Source organism: Engystomops pustulosus, chromosome 3 (genome assembly GCF_040894005.1).
Source record: "Engystomops pustulosus chromosome 3, aEngPut4.maternal, whole genome shotgun sequence".
Lineage (NCBI taxonomy): Eukaryota > Metazoa > Chordata > Amphibia > Anura > Leptodactylidae > Engystomops > Engystomops pustulosus.
In genome coordinates, this window is record NC_092413.1 from 9,608,445 (window position 1) to 9,627,405 (window position 18,961).

General features: G+C 45.5%; 1 protein-coding gene across 1 annotated transcript in view; it reads right to left on the reverse strand.

The window, feature by feature from the left end:
- Positions 1-2,991: 2,991 nt before the first annotated feature.
- The window catches only part of GALNT14 (polypeptide N-acetylgalactosaminyltransferase 14), a 357,711-nt gene continuing 341,741 nt past the window's right edge, over positions 2,992-18,961 (reverse strand). The window contains exons 14-15 of the mRNA XM_072139983.1: positions 7,002-7,121; positions 2,992-5,835 (exon numbers count right to left, since the gene is read on the reverse strand). Coding sequence (XP_071996084.1) covers positions 5,668-5,835; positions 7,002-7,121 — 288 coding nt within the window. The 3' untranslated portion in view covers positions 2,992-5,667. The remainder of the gene's footprint in view (positions 5,836-7,001; positions 7,122-18,961) is intronic.

Sequence of the window (18,961 nt, forward strand, 5' to 3'; positions counted from 1 at the left end):
TGAACACCGCGACCATTCCTGAGATTCCTGAGCCGTGGCCCCGAGCTGTCACTGGCCCCTGGGAGTTCTGCAGAAATCCTGCCCCAGATGACATAATGACAATGTGACAACTGCTGTGTCATCATAAAGCTTGACCTTAGTTATACCTAGTGAGACAATGGGGACGGTGCAGCCACAAGAGAGCGAGAATACACGAGTTATCCCAAAATACACAGCCCACATAATACCGTCATACGTGGCCCACATAATACCGTCATACGCGGCCCACGTAATACCGTCATACGCGGCCCACGTAATACCGTCATACGCGGCCCACGTAATACCGTCATACAGTGCCCACATAATACCGTCACACGCGGCCCACGTAATACCGTCACACGCGGCCCACGTAATACCGTCACACGCGGCCCACGTAATACCGTCATACGCGGCCCACGTAATACCGTCATACGCGGCCCACGTAATACCGTCATACGCGGCCCACGTAATACCGTCATACACGGCCCACATAATACCGTCATACACGGCCCACATAATACCGTCATACACGGCCCACATAATACCGTCATACACGGCCCACATAATACCGTCATACACGGCCCACATAATACCGTCATACACGGCCCACATAATACCGTCATACACGGCCCACATAATACCGTCATACACGGCCCACATAATACCGTCATACACGGCCCACATAATACCGTCATACACGGCCCACATAATACCGTCATACACGGCCCACATAATACCGTCATACACAGCCCACATAATACCGTCATGCATTACCCACATAATACTGTCATACACAGCCCACATAATACCGTCATACACGGCCCGCATAATACCGTAATACACAGCCCACATAATACCGTCATACAGTGCACACATAATACTGTCATACACAGCCCACATAATACCGTCATACACGGCCCACATAATACCGTCATACGCGGCCCACACAATACCGTCATACAGTGCCCACATAATACCGTCATACACAGCCCACATAATACCGTCATACAGTGCCCACATAATACCGTCATACACAGCCCACATAATACCGTCATACACAGCCCACATAATACCGTCATACACAGCCCACATAATACTGTCATACACAGCCCACATAATACCGTCATACACAGCCCACATAATACCGTCATACACAGCCCACATAATACCGTCATACACAGCCCACATAATACCGTCATACACAGCCCACATAATACCGTCATACACAGCCCACATAATACTGTCATACAGAGCCCACATAATACCGTCATACACAGCCCACATAATACCGTCATACACAGCCCACATAATACTGTCATACACTGCCCACATAATACTGTCATACACTGCCCACATAATACAGTCATACACAGCCCGCATAATACTGTCATACACAGCCCGCATAATACCGTCATACACAGCCCGCATAATAGTGTCATACACAGCCCGCATAATACTGTCATACACAGCCCGCATAATACCGTCATACACAGCCCGCATAATACTGTCATACACAGCCCGCATAATACCGTCATACACAGCCCGCATAATACCGTCATACACAGCCCGCATAATACCGTCATACACAGCCCACATAATACCGTCATACACTGCCCACATAATACCGTCATACACAGCCCACATAATACAGTCATACACAGCCCACATAATACCATCATACACAGCCCACATAATACCGTCATGCATTACCCACATAATACCGTCATACACAGCCCACATAATACCGTCATACGCGGCCCACACAATACCGTCATACACGGCCCACATAATACCGTCATACGCGGCCCACATAATACCGTCATACACAGCCCACATAATACCGTCATACACTGCCCATATAATACCGTCATACACTGCCCACATAATACCGTCATACACTGCCCACATAATACTGTCATACGCGGCCCACATAATACCGTCATACACAGTCCACATAATAGTGTCATACACAGCCCACATAATACCGTCATACACAGCCCACATAATACAGTCATACACAGCCCACATAATACCGTCATACACAGCCCACATAATACCGTCATACACAGCCCGCATAATACTGTCATACACAGCCCACATAATACTGTCATACACAGCCCGCATAATACCGTCATACACAGCCCACATAATACCGTCATACACAGCCCACATAATACCGTCATACACAGCCCACATAATACCGTCATACACAGCCCACATAATACCGTCATACACAGCCCACATAATACCGTCATACACAGCCCACATAATACCGTCATACACAGCCCACATAATACCGTCATACACAGCCCACATAATACCGTCATACACAGCCCACATAATACCGTCATACACAGCCCACATAATACCGTCATACACAGCCCACATAATACCGTCATGCATTACCCACATAATACTGTCATACACAGCCCACATAATACCGTCATACGCGGCTCACACAATACCGTCATACACGGCCCACATAATACTGTCATACGCGGCCCACATAATACCGTCATACACAGTCCACATAATAGTGTCATACACAGCCCTCATAATACCGTCATACACTGCCCACATAATACCGTCATACACTGCCCACATAATACCGTCATACACAGTATGTGGGTTATGTATGACAGTATTATGTGGGCTGTGTATGACACTATTATGTGGGTTATCATATACTGTTCATATATAACAGCGCCATATAGTGCTCAAATACTGTCATACAATCATACACTGTCCGAATAATAGCGCCATATAGTGCTCAAATACTGTCATACAATCATATACTGTTCATATATAGCACCGCCATATAGTGCTCAAATAATGTCATACAATTATATACTGTCCAAATAATACCGCCATATAATGCTCACATACAATCATACACTGTCCAAATAATAGCGTCATATAGCGCTCAGCACCGTTCTCCATCCCAGGAGGAGTCAAGAAACATGGACGCGCCCCTAGTGAAAAATGACTTTATTTTGGAGAGACGATCCCTTTAAGCGAGACCGCTTCACCCTTAACATGTTTCAAAAACTTTGTAAAACTTTGGTAACTTCGTGTTTTTTTTATATTTTCAAGCAGCCGCACTAAATATTCCGTCCGGATGGAGATTTATCGAAATTCCGACTAATTTCATATAATCATTTTTTGTGCCGATTGATCATAAATAATTCTGTTTTTCATAAATATACAAGTAAAATCCATCTATACGTGAGGTGGGCGGTCCCGGAGCGCTGCTCCTCCCCCCCGCCGCCACAGCCGTACAAACCGCACAAATCTCACCAAAAATCGCCTTAAAGTGCAGGTTCAACAAAACTAAATTGTAAATGGAATGTTTTATACTCCAGTCACATCCAAAGCTGCATCCACAGCAGTTTTATTTCTGAGCTTTCCTCTTCCTGCCTCTGCTTTGTATACTTCAAATAACTACACTAAGCTAAGGTAAGGAACGGTTAGACTTATATATATAATTTCTTATACTCCAGTCACATCCAGAGCTGCATCCACACTGGTTTTATTCACTTTTTTAGCTCAGCATTCTTCTTCCTGCTTCATATAGATGTATACTTCAGATCTATCTTTGAATACTTTGTATACTATGTCTACTATCTATCTATCATATCTAACTTCCTATACTCCAGTCACATCCAGAGCTGCATCCACATTGGTTTTATTCTCTTTTTTAGCTCAGCATTCTTCTTCCTGCTTCATATAGATGTATACTTCAGCTCTATCTATGAATACTTTGTATGCTATGTCTACTATCTATCTATCTATCATATCTAACTTCCTATACTCCAGTCACATCCAGAGCTGCATCCACATTGGTTTTATTCTCTGATCTCAGCTTTCTTCTTCCTGCTTCCTATAGATGTATACTTCAGATCTATCTCTGTATACTATGTCTACTATCTATCACATCTAATTTCCTATACTCCAGTCACATCCAGAGCTGCATCAACAGCTTTAAGCCCTTCTTTCCTAGCATTTTTAGTGTACTAACTGAGCATGCTCTCTTGCGTCTGATTTGTATAGATATATACTTCATGTATATATATCTATGTATACTATTTATCTTGCAATATCATTTCTTATACTCCAGTCACATCCAGAGCTGCATCCACAGCTCTGAGCTCAGCTTTCCTAACAGTTTCAGTGTCTGAATTAAGCTCTCGCTTCTGATATTTATTGATGTATATTCAGATATGTGCACTATACTGATGTAAAGGTGCACCTTATAACATTTCCTTCACTCTAGTCACATCCAGAGCTGCATCAACAGCTCTAAGCTCAGCTTTCCAGTTTCAGTGTCTGAATTGAGCTCTCACTTCTGATTTGTATATGTGTATATTCAGATATGTGCACAAAGCTGATGTAAAGTTATAAGTAAACCTTATAACATTTCCTTTACTCCAGTCACATCCAGAGCTGCATCCACAGCTCTGAGCTCCGCTTTCTAACAGTTTTAGTGTCTGAATTGAGCTCTTGCTTCTGATATGTGTATATTCAGATATGTGCACTAACCTGATGTAAAGGTACACCTTATAACATTTCCTTTACTCCAGTCACATCCAGAGCTGCATCTACAGCTCTGAGCTCCGCTTTCTAACAGTTTTAGTGTCTGAATTGAGCTCTTGCTTCTGATATGTGTATATTCAGATATGTGCACTAACCTGATGTAAAGGTACACCTTATAACATTTCCTTTACTCCAGTTACACCCAGAGCTGCATCTACAGTTATTTTACTGTCTGTACTCCACATCCCTGGTATTTTTGGTGTCATGTTCTCTTGCTTCTGGGTTGTATAGATGTATACTTCAGATATCTACACTGTAGACTCTTTGTTATATCATTTACTATACTCCAGTCCCACCCAAAGCTGCACCTACAGTTATTTTACCCTCTTATCATCCCTAGCAGTTTCTGTATCTGGAATGAGACTGTTTAGATGCCGCTTTCTATAGAGAGATACAGCAGACAATGATCTGCACATAGAGTTTTACATTTTCTATGCTGCAGTCACATCCAGAGCTGCATCTACAGTTATTGTACTGCCTATTTTTCCCTCTCCTCCTCAGAGTCTGGACTGACTATTCTCTCTTGGTTCTGGTATAGAACATTCAGATATCTACAATGAGCCTGAAGACTTATCTAATTTTTCTCTACTCCAGTCCCGACCAGAGCTGCATTCAATCAAAGTCAATATTCCCTGCTGCACAAACCAAACTAAGAAGAATATGCTTACATATACAGATGCTGAAACAGCAGGGGCTGCTGGGGGGGGCTCTCGGCACTGAATCGATCTGAGTGCAGCTTTGGATGTGACTAGAGTATAACATGAGATAATAATGTGAGCCTGCAGGTTAAGGTAAGGTGAGTGTCCCCCTTCAGCTTTTCCTTGTGTGCTTTTAAGTAATGTTTAATAAGTGTCCATCACTGGAACCCCCCGCAGGTAGGTCGTCTTCTCTCCAGTCCTTAAAGGGACCCCAGCCCCTCATTTTGGCATCCATTGACTCTGTGCTCCTCCGCCTCCCCTGTCCCGTTTTAGGTACCGCAGCAGGACAGGGCTGGCGTTACTCTAGAGATCGCCCAGAGGCTGTTATCCGCTTGTCTAGCGAGACGATTCATCGGCCTCAATGGAAGTCATGAAGGACCATTTCCCAGCGCTGACTGATGGCCGTGGTCTCGCAGGGGTTAATCACAATCTCCCGGTTGTTCTCATCGGCGTCTCCGATGATTTCCGTGTCCAGGCAGAAGTGGGACGCCATGTGCTCGATGTGGGAGCCCACCTTACTCCAGCGCTGTGAGCAAAAACACCGGGGTTAAAGGGATAGGTTTTGCAGCAGTGTGTGTACGCTTTACGGCAGTGACTGGGGGGCAATAGACAGAGCAATGTTGTATAGTACTACTGTCCTCTGCATGGAGTAGCGGGGTAGCTGCATACCAAACCTCCCCAGTGCTTGTAGTATCATCATCCTGCCTTATCTAGACGCCCCCAGTATGACGGCGCCCCCTGCTGGTCATGTCCCAGTATACACAGTAAAGCTGCAGGGAGCTGGAAACGTCAGCTGATTGTGTATAACAACAACTTCTTTTATATGAAGAGTTTTAGCTACATCTACAGTGAGGGTCCCGACAACTGGGACCCCCATGTCTGGCCCACAGGTGGCGCTAGTATGTGTAACCATTGCCCCATTCACTTCTATGGGATTTTGCTTATGTACCACTTGTGGCCCCCATCTAAAGGGACATTGGGGGCCCCAGTTATTTGAGTTATTCAAGGTTACTCCATGACCGGCAGCCGGGGGGTGCACCACAACCTTACCACCTTCTGCAGCCGGGGGGCGCAGCACGACCTGGCAATTACCAGCTTCTGCAGCTCACTCTCAGCTTTACTGTATATCCTGGGACATGACCAGCAGGGGGCACAGCTCTATGACACTGCTGGGCTCTAGACGGGGCGGGGGTCCTACACACAACATAAAGGGGTCGGCCAGGAGTTACTATTGACGTCCTATCCCTAACCCCTTTAATATTGGAGATGTTCATTAAGGGGGTTCTTAAGGGGATGGCAGTTACGTGTCTGATTACTGAGGACTTACTATAAATAACAACAATTATCACAAAAATGGGGGTCCCCATGTGCACCACGCCCCCCACTTGTGTGATCATCAGGGGTCCTTGTACACATGTGTTAGTAAGAAGACATCAGGGACTACAATAATGATGGCTGCATCTTCTAAGGATACATTCCCTTTAATGAAATGTTTCCTTTTGAGACTTTTAAAGGGGTCCCCCATGTGCCCTAGTGGCCGGGGGTGTCACTGATAGGCTACGAGGTGTCCCTGCAGGAAGGTGACATCACAACAGGTGGCAAAGTTTCTTTACACATTCAGACCTCTAGATGGCGCTGGATGCTCATTATCTGCTCCAGAGTCTGTGGCTGCGGTTACCTTGTGCTACTTACCTGCCGGCCATCTCCATCTCTACAGGGTAAGAGGACCACCTGGGTCCCGGGGAATAAGGTATGTACCGACAGACACAGATCCTGCTGACTGATCTGCTGAACCTGAGTGTAAATCCATTCCTGGAAGAGATACAAAAAGGAGAAAGTGCTGAAAACTATGGGATAAATATATACAGAGTGACCCAAAAGGGAACCTGTCAGCAGGTGTGACCATACAGACTGCAGCCAGTGTTATGTATTGTCCCTGGAGAGATGTGTAATCACACAATTGTTAGTAGCAGCAGGACTGTGATATATGGATTTATATTCTAGGATTGTGCTGTGGGGATGTCCTCACACTGCTGTGCTCGGTGATCTTAGTAGCCGGTGTTATGTATTGTCCATAGAGAGAAGTGTAATCAGACCTTTGTATCTGTTAGTAGCAGCAGGACTGTGATATAGGAGTTTAAATTCCAGGAATCTGCTGGGGTTAGGTCCTCACACTGCTGTGCTCTGTGCTCTCAGCAGCCAATGTGAGGGTGTGTCCTTGGAGAGGTGTGTAATCAAAACTTTGTATCTGTTGTTAGTAGCAGCAGGACTGTGATATATAAATTTATATTCTAGGATTGTGCTGTGGATGTGTCCTCACACTGCTGTGCTCTCTGCAGCCGGTGCTATGTATTGTCCCTGGAGAGATGTGTAATCAAACCTCACACTGCTGTGCTCTGCGCTCTCTGCAGTCAGTGTTATGTATTATCCCAGGAGAGATGTGTAATCAGACCTCACACTGCTGTGCTCTGTGCTCTCTGCAGCCAGTGTTATGTATTGTCCCTGGAGAGATGTGTAATCAGACCTCACACTGCTGTGCTCTGTGCTCTCTGCAGCCAGTGCCATGTATTGTCCCTGGAGAGATGTGTAATCAGGGGTGTGTGCTCACACTGCTGTGCTCTCAGTACTCTGTATTGAGCTGCTCTGCAGGCCCCTCCCTCTACTCTGAATGAAAGCTGTAGCAGGCTTCTGGTTGAAAACTACAGCTGACTCTCAGAGCAGAGGGGTAGAGCCGTGGAGTAGTTCAGACCAAAGAGATTACAGGCAAAGCAGTGTGAGGAAAACTCCCTACATTTGCATAAGTATCATCAAAAAACTGACGGGTTCCCTTTAAGGGGCTCTTGCTCTCTTTTAACCAGTGATGGTCATAATTACAGCTCTAGTTACAATATGCAACACTATAACTATGTGTGTGTCCTCACACTGCTGTGCTCATACTCTCAGAAATACCCCAAAGCCCATCAAAAAAGCAGGAAGTGGGGGCAAATCAGGGCACAGAGCTAATTACAAAGCAGTCTAAGGATATATCTTCCTTTTCTGAAATCTCCAAGATCATCCATAATCTATACAGAAAGTCAGCAATTTAGTGTTCCTGCAATGCCCCCAGAGGACAACTGTGGTATTACACTGTCATCAATATGATTGTCATGTGACACAAGTACACGCTGGGTCCTCCATGTAATGTCCCCTGCTCCACTCATTATCCCGAACCTCCGGCCTGTGTACATCGTTACCAAGGATTTATAATCAGTGTCATCTCCCAAGATCAATATTATTATGACCCCTCTAATTACACAAATATTGTCTAATTGATTTGAGATGAGAATAAGAATCAGTCAAATACAACACGGAAATCACCGAATCATTACTCCATGTATCAGCATGAAAAGACACAGCACAGACATCACATATTATAGCAGTTATATTCCTGTACATAGGGGGCAGTATTATAGTAGTTATATTCCTGTACATAGGGGGCAGTATTATAGTAGTTATATTCCTGTACATAGGGGCAGTATTATAGTAGTTATATTCTTGTACATAGGGGCAGTATTATAGTAGTTATATTCTTGTACATAGGGGGCAGTATTATAGTAGTTATATTCCTGTACATAGGGGGCAGTATTATAGTAGTTATATTCTTGTACATAGGCGGCAGTATTATAGTAGTTATATTCCTGTACATAGGGGGCAGTATTATAGTAGTTATATTCTTGTACATAGGGGCAGTATTATAGTAGTTATATTCTTGTACATAGGGGGCAGTATTATAGTAGTTATATTCCTGTACATAGGGGCAGTATTATAGTAGTTATATTCCTGTACATAGAGGGCAGTATTATAGTAGTTATATTCCTGTACATAGGGGGCAGTATTATAGTAGTTATATTCCTGTACATAGGGGGTAGTATTATAGTAGTTATATTCTTGTACATAGGGGCAGTATTATAGTAGTTATATTCTTGTACATAGAGGGCAGTATTATAGTAGTTATATTCTTGTACATAGGGGGCTGTATTATAGTAGTTATATTCCTGTACATAGGGGCAGTATTATAGTAGTTATATTCCTGTACATAGGGGGCAGTATTATAGTAGTTATATTCTTGTACATAGGGGCAGTATTATAGTAGTTATATTCTTGTACATAGAGGGCAGTATTATAGTAGTTATATTCTTGTACATAGGGGGCTGTATTATAGTAGTTATATTCCTGTACATAGGGGCAGTATTATAGTAGTTATATTCCTGTACATAGGGGGCAGTATTATAGTAGTTATATTCCTGTACACAGGGGACAGTATTATAGTAGTTATATTCTTGTACATAGGGGGCAGTATTATAGTAGTTATATTCCTGTACATAGGGGGCAGTATTATAGTAGTTATATTCCTGTACATAGGGGGCAGTATTATAGTAGTTATATTCCTGTACATAGGGGGCAGTATTATAGTAGTTATATTCTTGTACATAGGGGCAGTATTATAGTAGTTATATTCTTGTACATAGGGGGCAGTATTATAGTAGTTATATTCCTGTACATAGGGGCAGTATTATAGTAGTTATATTCCTGTACATAGAGGGCAGTATTATAGTAGTTATATTCCTGTACATAGGGGGCAGTATTATAGTAGTTATATTCCTGTACATAGGGGGTAGTATTATAGTAGTTATATTCTTGTACATAGGGGCAGTATTATAGTAGTTATATTCTTGTACATAGAGGGCAGTATTATAGTAGTTATATTCTTGTACATAGGGGGCTGTATTATAGTAGTTATATTCCTGTACATAGGGGCAGTATTATAGTAGTTATATTCCTGTACATAGGGGGCAGTATTATAGTAGTTATATTCTTGTACATAGGGGCAGTATTATAGTAGTTATATTCTTGTACATAGAGGGCAGTATTATAGTAGTTATATTCTTGTACATAGGGGGCTGTATTATAGTAGTTATATTCCTGTACATAGGGGCAGTATTATAGTAGTTATATTCCTGTACATAGGGGGCAGTATTATAGTAGTTATATTCCTGTACACAGGGGACAGTATTATAGTAGTTATATTCTTGTACATAGGGGGCAGTATTATAGTAGTTATATTCCTGTACATAGGGGGCAGTATTATAGTAGTTATATTCTTGTACATAGGGGGCAGTATTATAGTAGTTATATTCCTGTACATAGGGGGCAGTATTATAGTAGTTATATTCCTGTACATAGGGGGCAGTATTATAGTAGTTATATTCCTGTACATAGGGGGCAGTATTATAGTAGTTATATTCCTGTACATAGGGGGCAGTATTATAGTAGTTATATTCCTGTACATAGAGGGCAGTATTATAGTAGTTATATTCTTGTACATAGGGGGCAGTATTATAGTAGTTATATTCCTGTACATAGGGGGCAGTATTATAGTAGTTATATTCTTGTACATAGGGGGCAGTATTATAGTAGTTATATTCCTGTACATAGGGGCAGTATTATAGTAGTTATATTCTTGTACATAGGGGGCAGTATTATAGAAGTTATATTCCTGTACATAGGGGCAGTATTATAGTAGTTATATTCTTGTACATAGGAGCAGTATTATAGTAGTTATATTCTTGTACATAGGGGGCAGTAATACAGTAGTTATATTCTTGTACATAGGGAGGCAGTATTATAGTAGTTATATTCCTGTACATAGGGGGCAGTATTATAGTAGTTATATTCCTGTACATAGGAAGGCAGTATTATAGTAGTTATATTCTTGTACATAGGGGGCAGTATTATAGTAGTTATATTCCTGTACATAGGGGCAGTAATACAGTAGTTATATTCTTGTACATAGGGAGGCAGTATTATAGTAGTTATATTCCTGTACATAGGGGGCAGTATTATAGTAGTTATATTCCTGTACATAGGGGGGCAGTATTATAGTAGTTATATTCTTGTACATAGGGGGCAGTATTATAGTAGTTATATTCCTGTACATAGGGGGCAGTATTATAGTAGTTATATTCCTGTACATAGGGGGCAGTATTATAGTAGTTATATTCTTGTACATACGGGGCAGTATTATAGTAGTTATATTCTTGTACATAGGGGGCAGTATTATACTAGTTATATTCCTGTGCATAGAGGGCAGTATTATAGTAGTTATATTCTTGTACATAGGGGGCAGTATTATAGTAGTTATATTCTTGTACATAGGGGGCAGTATTATAGTAGTTATATTCTTGTACATAGGGGGCAGTATTATAGTAGTTATATTCCTGTACATAGGGGGCAGTATTATAGTAGTTATATTCCTGTACATAGGGGGCAGTATTATAGTAGTTATATTCTTGTACATAGGGGGCAGTATTATAGTAGTTATATTCTTGTACATAGGGGGCGGTATTATAGTAGTTATATTCCTGTACATAGGGGGCAGTATTATAGTAAATATATTCCTGTACATAGGGGGCAGTATTATAGTAGTTATATTCCTGTACATAGGGGGCAGTATTATAGTAGTTATATTCTTGTACATAGGGGCAGTATTATAGTAGTTATATTCTTGTACATAGAGGGCAGTATTATAGTAGTTATATTCTTGTACATAGGGGGCAGTATTATAGTAGTTATATTTTTGTATATAGGGGGCAGTATTATAGTAGTTATATTCTTGTACATAGGAGGCAGTATTATAGTAGTTATATTCTTGTACATAGGGGGCAGTATTATAGTAGTTATATTCCTGTACATAGGGGCAGTATTATAGTAGTTATATTCTTGTACATAGGGGGCAGTATTATAGTAGTTATATTCTTGTACATAGGGGGCAGTATTATAGTAGTTATATTCTTGTACATAGGGGGCAGTATTATAGTAGTTATATTCCTGTACATAGGGGGCAGTATTATAGTAGTTATATTCCTGTACATAGGAGGCAGTATTATAGTAGTTATATTCCTGTACATAGGGGGCAGTATTATAGTAGTTATATTCCTGTACATAGGGCGCAGTATTATAGTAGTTATATTCTTGTACATAGGGGGCAGTATTATAGTAGTTATATTCTTGTACATAGGGGGCAGTATTATAGTAGTTAAACTCTTGTACATAGGGGGCAGTATTATAGTAGTTATATTCCTGTACATATGAGGCAGTATTATAGTAGTTATATTCCTGTACATAGGGGGCAGTATTATAGTAGTTATATTCCTGTACATAGGGGGCAGTATTATAGTAGTTATATTCCTGTACATAGGGCGCAGTATTATAGTAGTTATATTCCTGTACATAGGGCGCAGTATTATAGTAGATATTCTTCTGCATAGGGGGCAGTATTATAGTAGTTATATTCCTGTACATAGGGGGCAGTATTATAGTAGTTATATTCTTGTATATAGGGGGCAGTATTATAGTAGTTATATTCTTGTACATAGGGGGTAGTATTATAGTAGTTATATTCCTGTACATAGGGGGCAGTATTATAGTAGTTATATTCCTGTACATAGGAGGCAGTATTATAGTAGTTATATTCTTGTACATAGGGGGCAGTATTATAGTAGTTATATTCCTGTACATAGGAGGCAGTATTATAGTAGTTATATTCTTGTACATAGGGGGCAGTATTATAGTAGTTATATTCTTGTACATAGGGAGCAGTATTATAGTAGTTATATTCTTGTACATAGGGGGCAGTATTATAGTAGTTATATTCTTGTACATAGGGGACAGTATAATAGTAGTTATATTCTTGTACATAGGGGGGCAGTATTATAGTAGTTATATTCTTGTACATAGGGGGCAGTATTATAGTAGTTATATTCCTGTACATAGGGGGCAGTATTATAGTAGTTATATTCTTGTACATAGGGGGCAGTATTATAGTAGTTATATTCTTGTACATAGGGGGCAGTATTATAGTAGTTATATTCTTGTACATAGGGGGCAGTATTATAGTAGTTATATTCTTGTACATAGGGGGCAGTATTATAGTAGTTATATTCTTGTACATAGGGGGTAGTATTATAGTAGTTATATTCCTGTACATAGGGGGCAGTATTATAGTAGTTATATTCCTGTACATAGGGGGCAGTATTATAGTAGTTATATTCTTGTACTTAGGGGGCAGTATTATAGTAGTTATATTATTGTACATAGGGGCAGTATTATAGTAGTTATATTCTTGTACATAGGGGGCAGTATTATAGTAGTTATATTCTTGTACATAGGGGGCAGTATTATAGTAGTTATATTCTTGTACATAGGGGGCAGTATTATAGTAGTTATATTCCTGTACATAGGGGGCAGTATTATAGTAGTTATATTCTTGTACATAGGGGGCAGTATTATAGTAGTTATATTCCTGTACATAGGGGGCAGTATTATAGTAGTTATATTCTTGTACATAGGGGGTTGTATTATAGTAGTTATATTCCTGTACATAGGGGGCAGTATTATAGTAGTTGTATTCCTGTACATAGGGGGCAGTATTATAGTAGTTATATTCCTGTACATAGGGGGCAGTATTATAGTAGTTATATCCCTGTACATAGGGGCAGTATTATAGTAGTTATATTCTTGTACATAGGGGGCAGTATTATAGTAGTTATATTCTTGTACATAGGGGCAGTATTATAGTAGCTATTTTCCTGTACATAGGGGGCAGTATTATAGCAGTTATACATAATGGGGATGGATGTATAGATCTCACAGTGAATACATTACCAGATTGCTATAATACTGAGCAGATAGTGTAGACATTACATGGGGTTAATGTCCCCGCGCCTCTTTGTTCTGCGCTTCGCTCGGCGCGGTCTGTTCTGTGCGCTGCGCTGTCATCTCGCTGGTACAATGACTTTCGCTATCTTATAATAAATGTGACAGCCTTCCTGGAAATCGCTGTGATAAATGGTCAATGAACAAGCATTTAGAGAAATGAATTCCTCACAATGATATCAGCCGAGCCGCCGATTCCTGCTGAAGCCATTTACATTTATGTGGAAGGAATTAAATGAGACGCCGGTGACCTCTGGGGTAACGCACAATATTCGCCGCTCTGTCACCTGCTGGCGGCTGCGGGTTAAATGGATATCTGCAGAATCCGTGGCAAATACATGAAGCCTTTGTACGGGACGTAATGTGTCGGGATCACCTGTAATGCGGCCATGAAGGTCGCTCGAGGTTAAGTCACTTGTGATTGAATCTATGAAAACTTTTGAGAAATTTGCAGCAATTGCCAAAAATCCCGAACATGGAAACTGAGGTCACGTGGTCCCATAGATCAGGGTGTAAAGTGGTGAAACACTGGTGGACGTGGCTGCCGGCCTCTGCCCTCTTCCTTAGGCTGACCCCCCCTGTCATCCGGTCCTATTGTGCGCCCCTCTGCTCCAAGTGTCACCTACCAGTCCACAGCGGACCAAAAGGAAGGTCCATGAGCATTATGGGTCCACATCCTGGTCTGTTTGCTCCTGGTCCCAGGTTCTGTGCTGTCTGCCCTAGCCTTTGGCTTTCCCTTGACTCTGCCTTGACCTGTGCTTGTCCCTGACTCTTCCCTGTCTGATCCTCTGGTGCTTTATAATGGAATCTCTTGACCTGCCGGGGTCAGCTGCCGCCTCGACTCCGAGAGGAAGATACTCAGGGTTCCCATTGAAGTAAAGTCCAGATAACGCCTTTGCAAGTGACCCAAAACCAAACCGGCCCAGGATGAGATTAACGTGGAAAACCGCTGTAGGACGGGGACTGGTTAGTGCATTGTTAGAAATGTAATAGTCCATTACTTTACTCTTTGAGTGTAAAGCGCTGCTGTCTATGAAAGGCAGGGGACACAGGCTGCGCTGCTGTCTATGAGAGGCAGGTGTCACAGGCTGCACTGCTGTCTATGAGAGGCAGGTGTCACAGGCTACACTGCTGTCTATGAGAGGCAGGGGACACAGGCTACACTGCTGTCTATGAGAGGCAGGTGTCACAGGCTGCGCTGCTGTCTATGAGAGGCAGGTACCACAGGCTGCACTGCTGTCTATGAGAGGCAGGTGCCACAGGCTGCGCTGCTGTCTATGAGAGGCAGGTACCACAGGCTGCGCTGCTGTCTATGAGAGGCAGGGGACACAGGCTGCGCTGCTGTCTATGAGAGGCAGGGGACACAGGCTGCGCTGCGGTCTATGAGAGGCAGGTGCCACAGGCTGCGCTGCTGTCTATGAGTGGCAGGGGACACAGGCTGCACTGCTGTCTATGAGAGGCAGGTGCCACAGGCTGCGCTGCTGTCTATGAGAGGCAGGGGACACAGGCTGCGCTGCTGTCTATGAGAGGCAGGAGCCACAGGCTGCACTGCTGTCTATGAGAGGCAGGGGACACAGGCTGCACTGCTGTCTTTGAGAGGCAGGGGACACAGGCTGCGCTGCTGTCTATGAGAGGCAGGGGACACAGGCTGCACTGCTATCTATGAGAGGCAGGTGTCACAGGCTACACCGCTGTCTATGAGAGGCAGGTGTCACAGGCTGCACCGCTGTCTATGAGAGGCAGGGGACACAGGCTGCACCGCTGTCTATGAGAGGCAGGTACCACAGGCTGCGCTGCTGTCTATGAGAGGCAGGTGCCACAGGCTGCACTGCTGTCTATGAGAGGTAGGTGTCACAGGCTGCACTGCTGTCTATGAGAGGCAGGTGCCACAGGCTGCACTGCTGTCTATGAGAGGCAGGGGACACAGGCTGCACCGCTGTCTATGAGAGGCAGGTACCACAGGCTGCGCTGCTGTCTATGAGAGGCAGGTGCCACAGGCTGTGCTGCTGTCTATGAGAGGTAGGTGTCACAGGCTGCGCTGCTGTCTATGAGAGGCAGGTGTCACAGGCATGCGCTGCTGTCTATGAGAGGCAGGTGTCACAGGCTGCGCTGCTGTCTATGAGAGGCAGGGGACACAGGCTGCGCTGCTGTCTATGAGAGGCAGGTGTCACAGGCTGGGCTGCTGTCTATGAGAGGCAGGGGACACAGGCTGCGCTGCTGTCTATGAGAGGCAGGTGTCACAGGCTGCACTGCTGTCTATGAGAGGCAGGTGTCACAGGCTGGGCTGCTGTCTATGAGAGGCAGGTGTCACAGGCTGGGCTGCTGTCTATGAGAGGCAGGGGACACAGGCTGCGCTGCTGTCTATGAGAGGCAGGTGCCACAGGCTACACTGCTGTCTATGAGAGGCAGGTGCCACAGGCTGCGCTGCTGTCTATGAGAGGCAGGGGACACAGGCTGCGCTGCTGTCTATGAGAGGCAGGGGACACAGGCTGCACTGCTGTCTATGAGAGGCAGGTGCCACAGGCTGCGCTGCTGTCTATGAGAGGCAGGTGCCACAGGCTGCGCTGCTGTCTATGAGAGGCAGGGGACACAGGCTGCGCTGCTGTCTATGAGAGGCAGGGGACACAGGCTGCGCTGCTGTCTATGAGAGGCAGGTGTCACAGGCTGCGCTGCTGTCTATGAGAGGCAGGTGCCACAGGCTGCGCTGCTGTCTATGAGAGGCAGGTGCCACAGGCTGCGCTGCTGTCTATGAGAGGCAGGTGTCACAGGCTGCACTGCTGTCTATGAGAGGCAGGGGACACAGGCTACACTGCTGTCTATGAGAGGCAGGTGTCACAGGCTGCGCTGCTGTCTATGAGAGGCAGGTACCACAGGCTGCACTGCTGTCTATGAGAGGCAGGTGCCACAGGCTGCGCTGCTGTCTATGAGAGGCAGGTACCACAGGCTGCGCTGCTGTCTATGAGAGGCAGGGGACACAGGCTGCGCTGCTGTCTATGAGAGGCAGGGGACACAGGCTGCGCTGCGGTCTATGAGAGGCAGGTGCCACAGGCTGCGCTGCTGTCTATGAGTGGCAGGGGACACAGGCTGCACTGCTGTCTATGAGAGGCAGGTGCCACAGGCTGCGCTGCTGTCTATGAGAGGCAGGGGACACAGGCTGCGCTGCTGTCTATGAGAGGCAGGAGCCACAGGCTGCACTGCTGTCTATGAGAGGCAGGGGACACAGGCTGCACTGCTGTCTATGAGAGGCAGGGGACACAGGCTGCGCTGCTGTCTATGAGAGGCAGGGGACACAGGCTGCACTGCTATCTATGAGAGGCAGGTGTCACAGGCTACACCGCTGTCTATGAGAGGCAGGTGTCACAGGCTGCACCGCTGTCTATGAGAGGCAGGGGACACAGGCTGCACCGCTGTCTATGAGAGGCAGGTACCACAGGCTGCGCTGCTGTCTATGAGAGGCAGGTGCCACAGGCTGCACTGCTGTCTATGAGAGGTAGGTGTCACAGGCTGCACTGCTGTCTATGAGAGGCAGGTGCCACAGGCTGCACTGCTGTCTATGAGAGGCAGGGGACACAGGCTGCACCGCTGTCTATGAGAGGCAGGTACCACAGGCTGCGCTGCTGTCTATGAGAGGCAGGTGCCACAGGCTGCGCTGCTGTGTATGAGAGGTAGGTGTCACAGGCTGCGCTGCTGTCTATGAGAGGCAGGTGTCACAGGCTGCGCTGCTGTCTATGAGAGGCAGGTGTCACAGGCTGCGCTGCTGTCTATGAGAGGCAGGGGACACAGGCTGCGCTGCTGTCTATGAGAGGCAGGTGTCACAGGCTGGGCTGCTGTCTATGAGAGGCAGGGGACACAGGCTGCGCTGCTGTCTATGAGAGGCAGGTGTCACAGGCTGCACTGCTGTCTATGAGAGGCAGGTGTCACAGGCTGGGCTGCTGTCTATGAGAGGCAGGTGTCACAGGCTGGGCTGCTGTCTATGAGAGGCAGGGGACACAGGCTGCGCTGCTGTCTATGAGAGGCAGGTGCCACAGGCTGCGCTGCTGTCTATGAGAGGCAGGGGACACAGGCTGCGCTGCTGTCTATGAGAGGCAGGGGACACAGGCTGCACTGCTGTCTATGAGAGGCAGGTGCCACAGGCTGCGCTGCTGTCTATGAGAGGCAGGTGCCACAGGCTGCGCTGCTGTCTATGAGAGGCAGGGGACACAGGCTGCGCTGCTGTCTATGAGAGGCAGGGGACACAGGCAGGCTGCTGTCTATGAGAGGCAGGTGTCACAGGCTGCGCTGCTGTCTATGAGAGGCAGGTGCCACAGGCTGCGCTGCTGTCTATGAGAGGCAGGTGCCACAGGCTGCGCTGCTGTCTATGAGAGGCAGGTGTCACAGGCTGCACTGCTGTCTATGAGAGGCAGGGGACACAGGCTGCGCTGCTGTCTATGAGAGGCAGGGGACACAGGCTGCGCTGCTGTCTATGAGAGGCAGGGGACACAGGCTGCGCTGCTGTCTATGAGAGGCAGGGGACACAGGCTGCGCTGCTGTCTATGAGAGGCAGGGGACACAGGCTGCGCTGCTGTCTATGAGAGGCAGGTGTCACAGGCTGCGCTGCTGTCTATGAGAGGCAGGGGACACAGGCTGCGCTGCTGTCTATGAGAGGCAGGGGACACAGGCTGTGCTGCTGTCTATGAGAGGCAGGTGTCACAGGCTGCGCTGCTGTCTATGAGAGGCGGGGGACACAGGCTGCACTGCTGTCTATGAGAGGCGGGGGACACAGGCTGCACTGCTGTCTATGAGAGGCAGGTGTCACAGGCTGTGCTGCTGTCTATGAGAGGCAGGGGACACAGGCTGCACTGCTGTCTATGAGAGGCAGGGGACACAGGCTGCGCTGCTGTCTATGAGAGGCAGGGGAC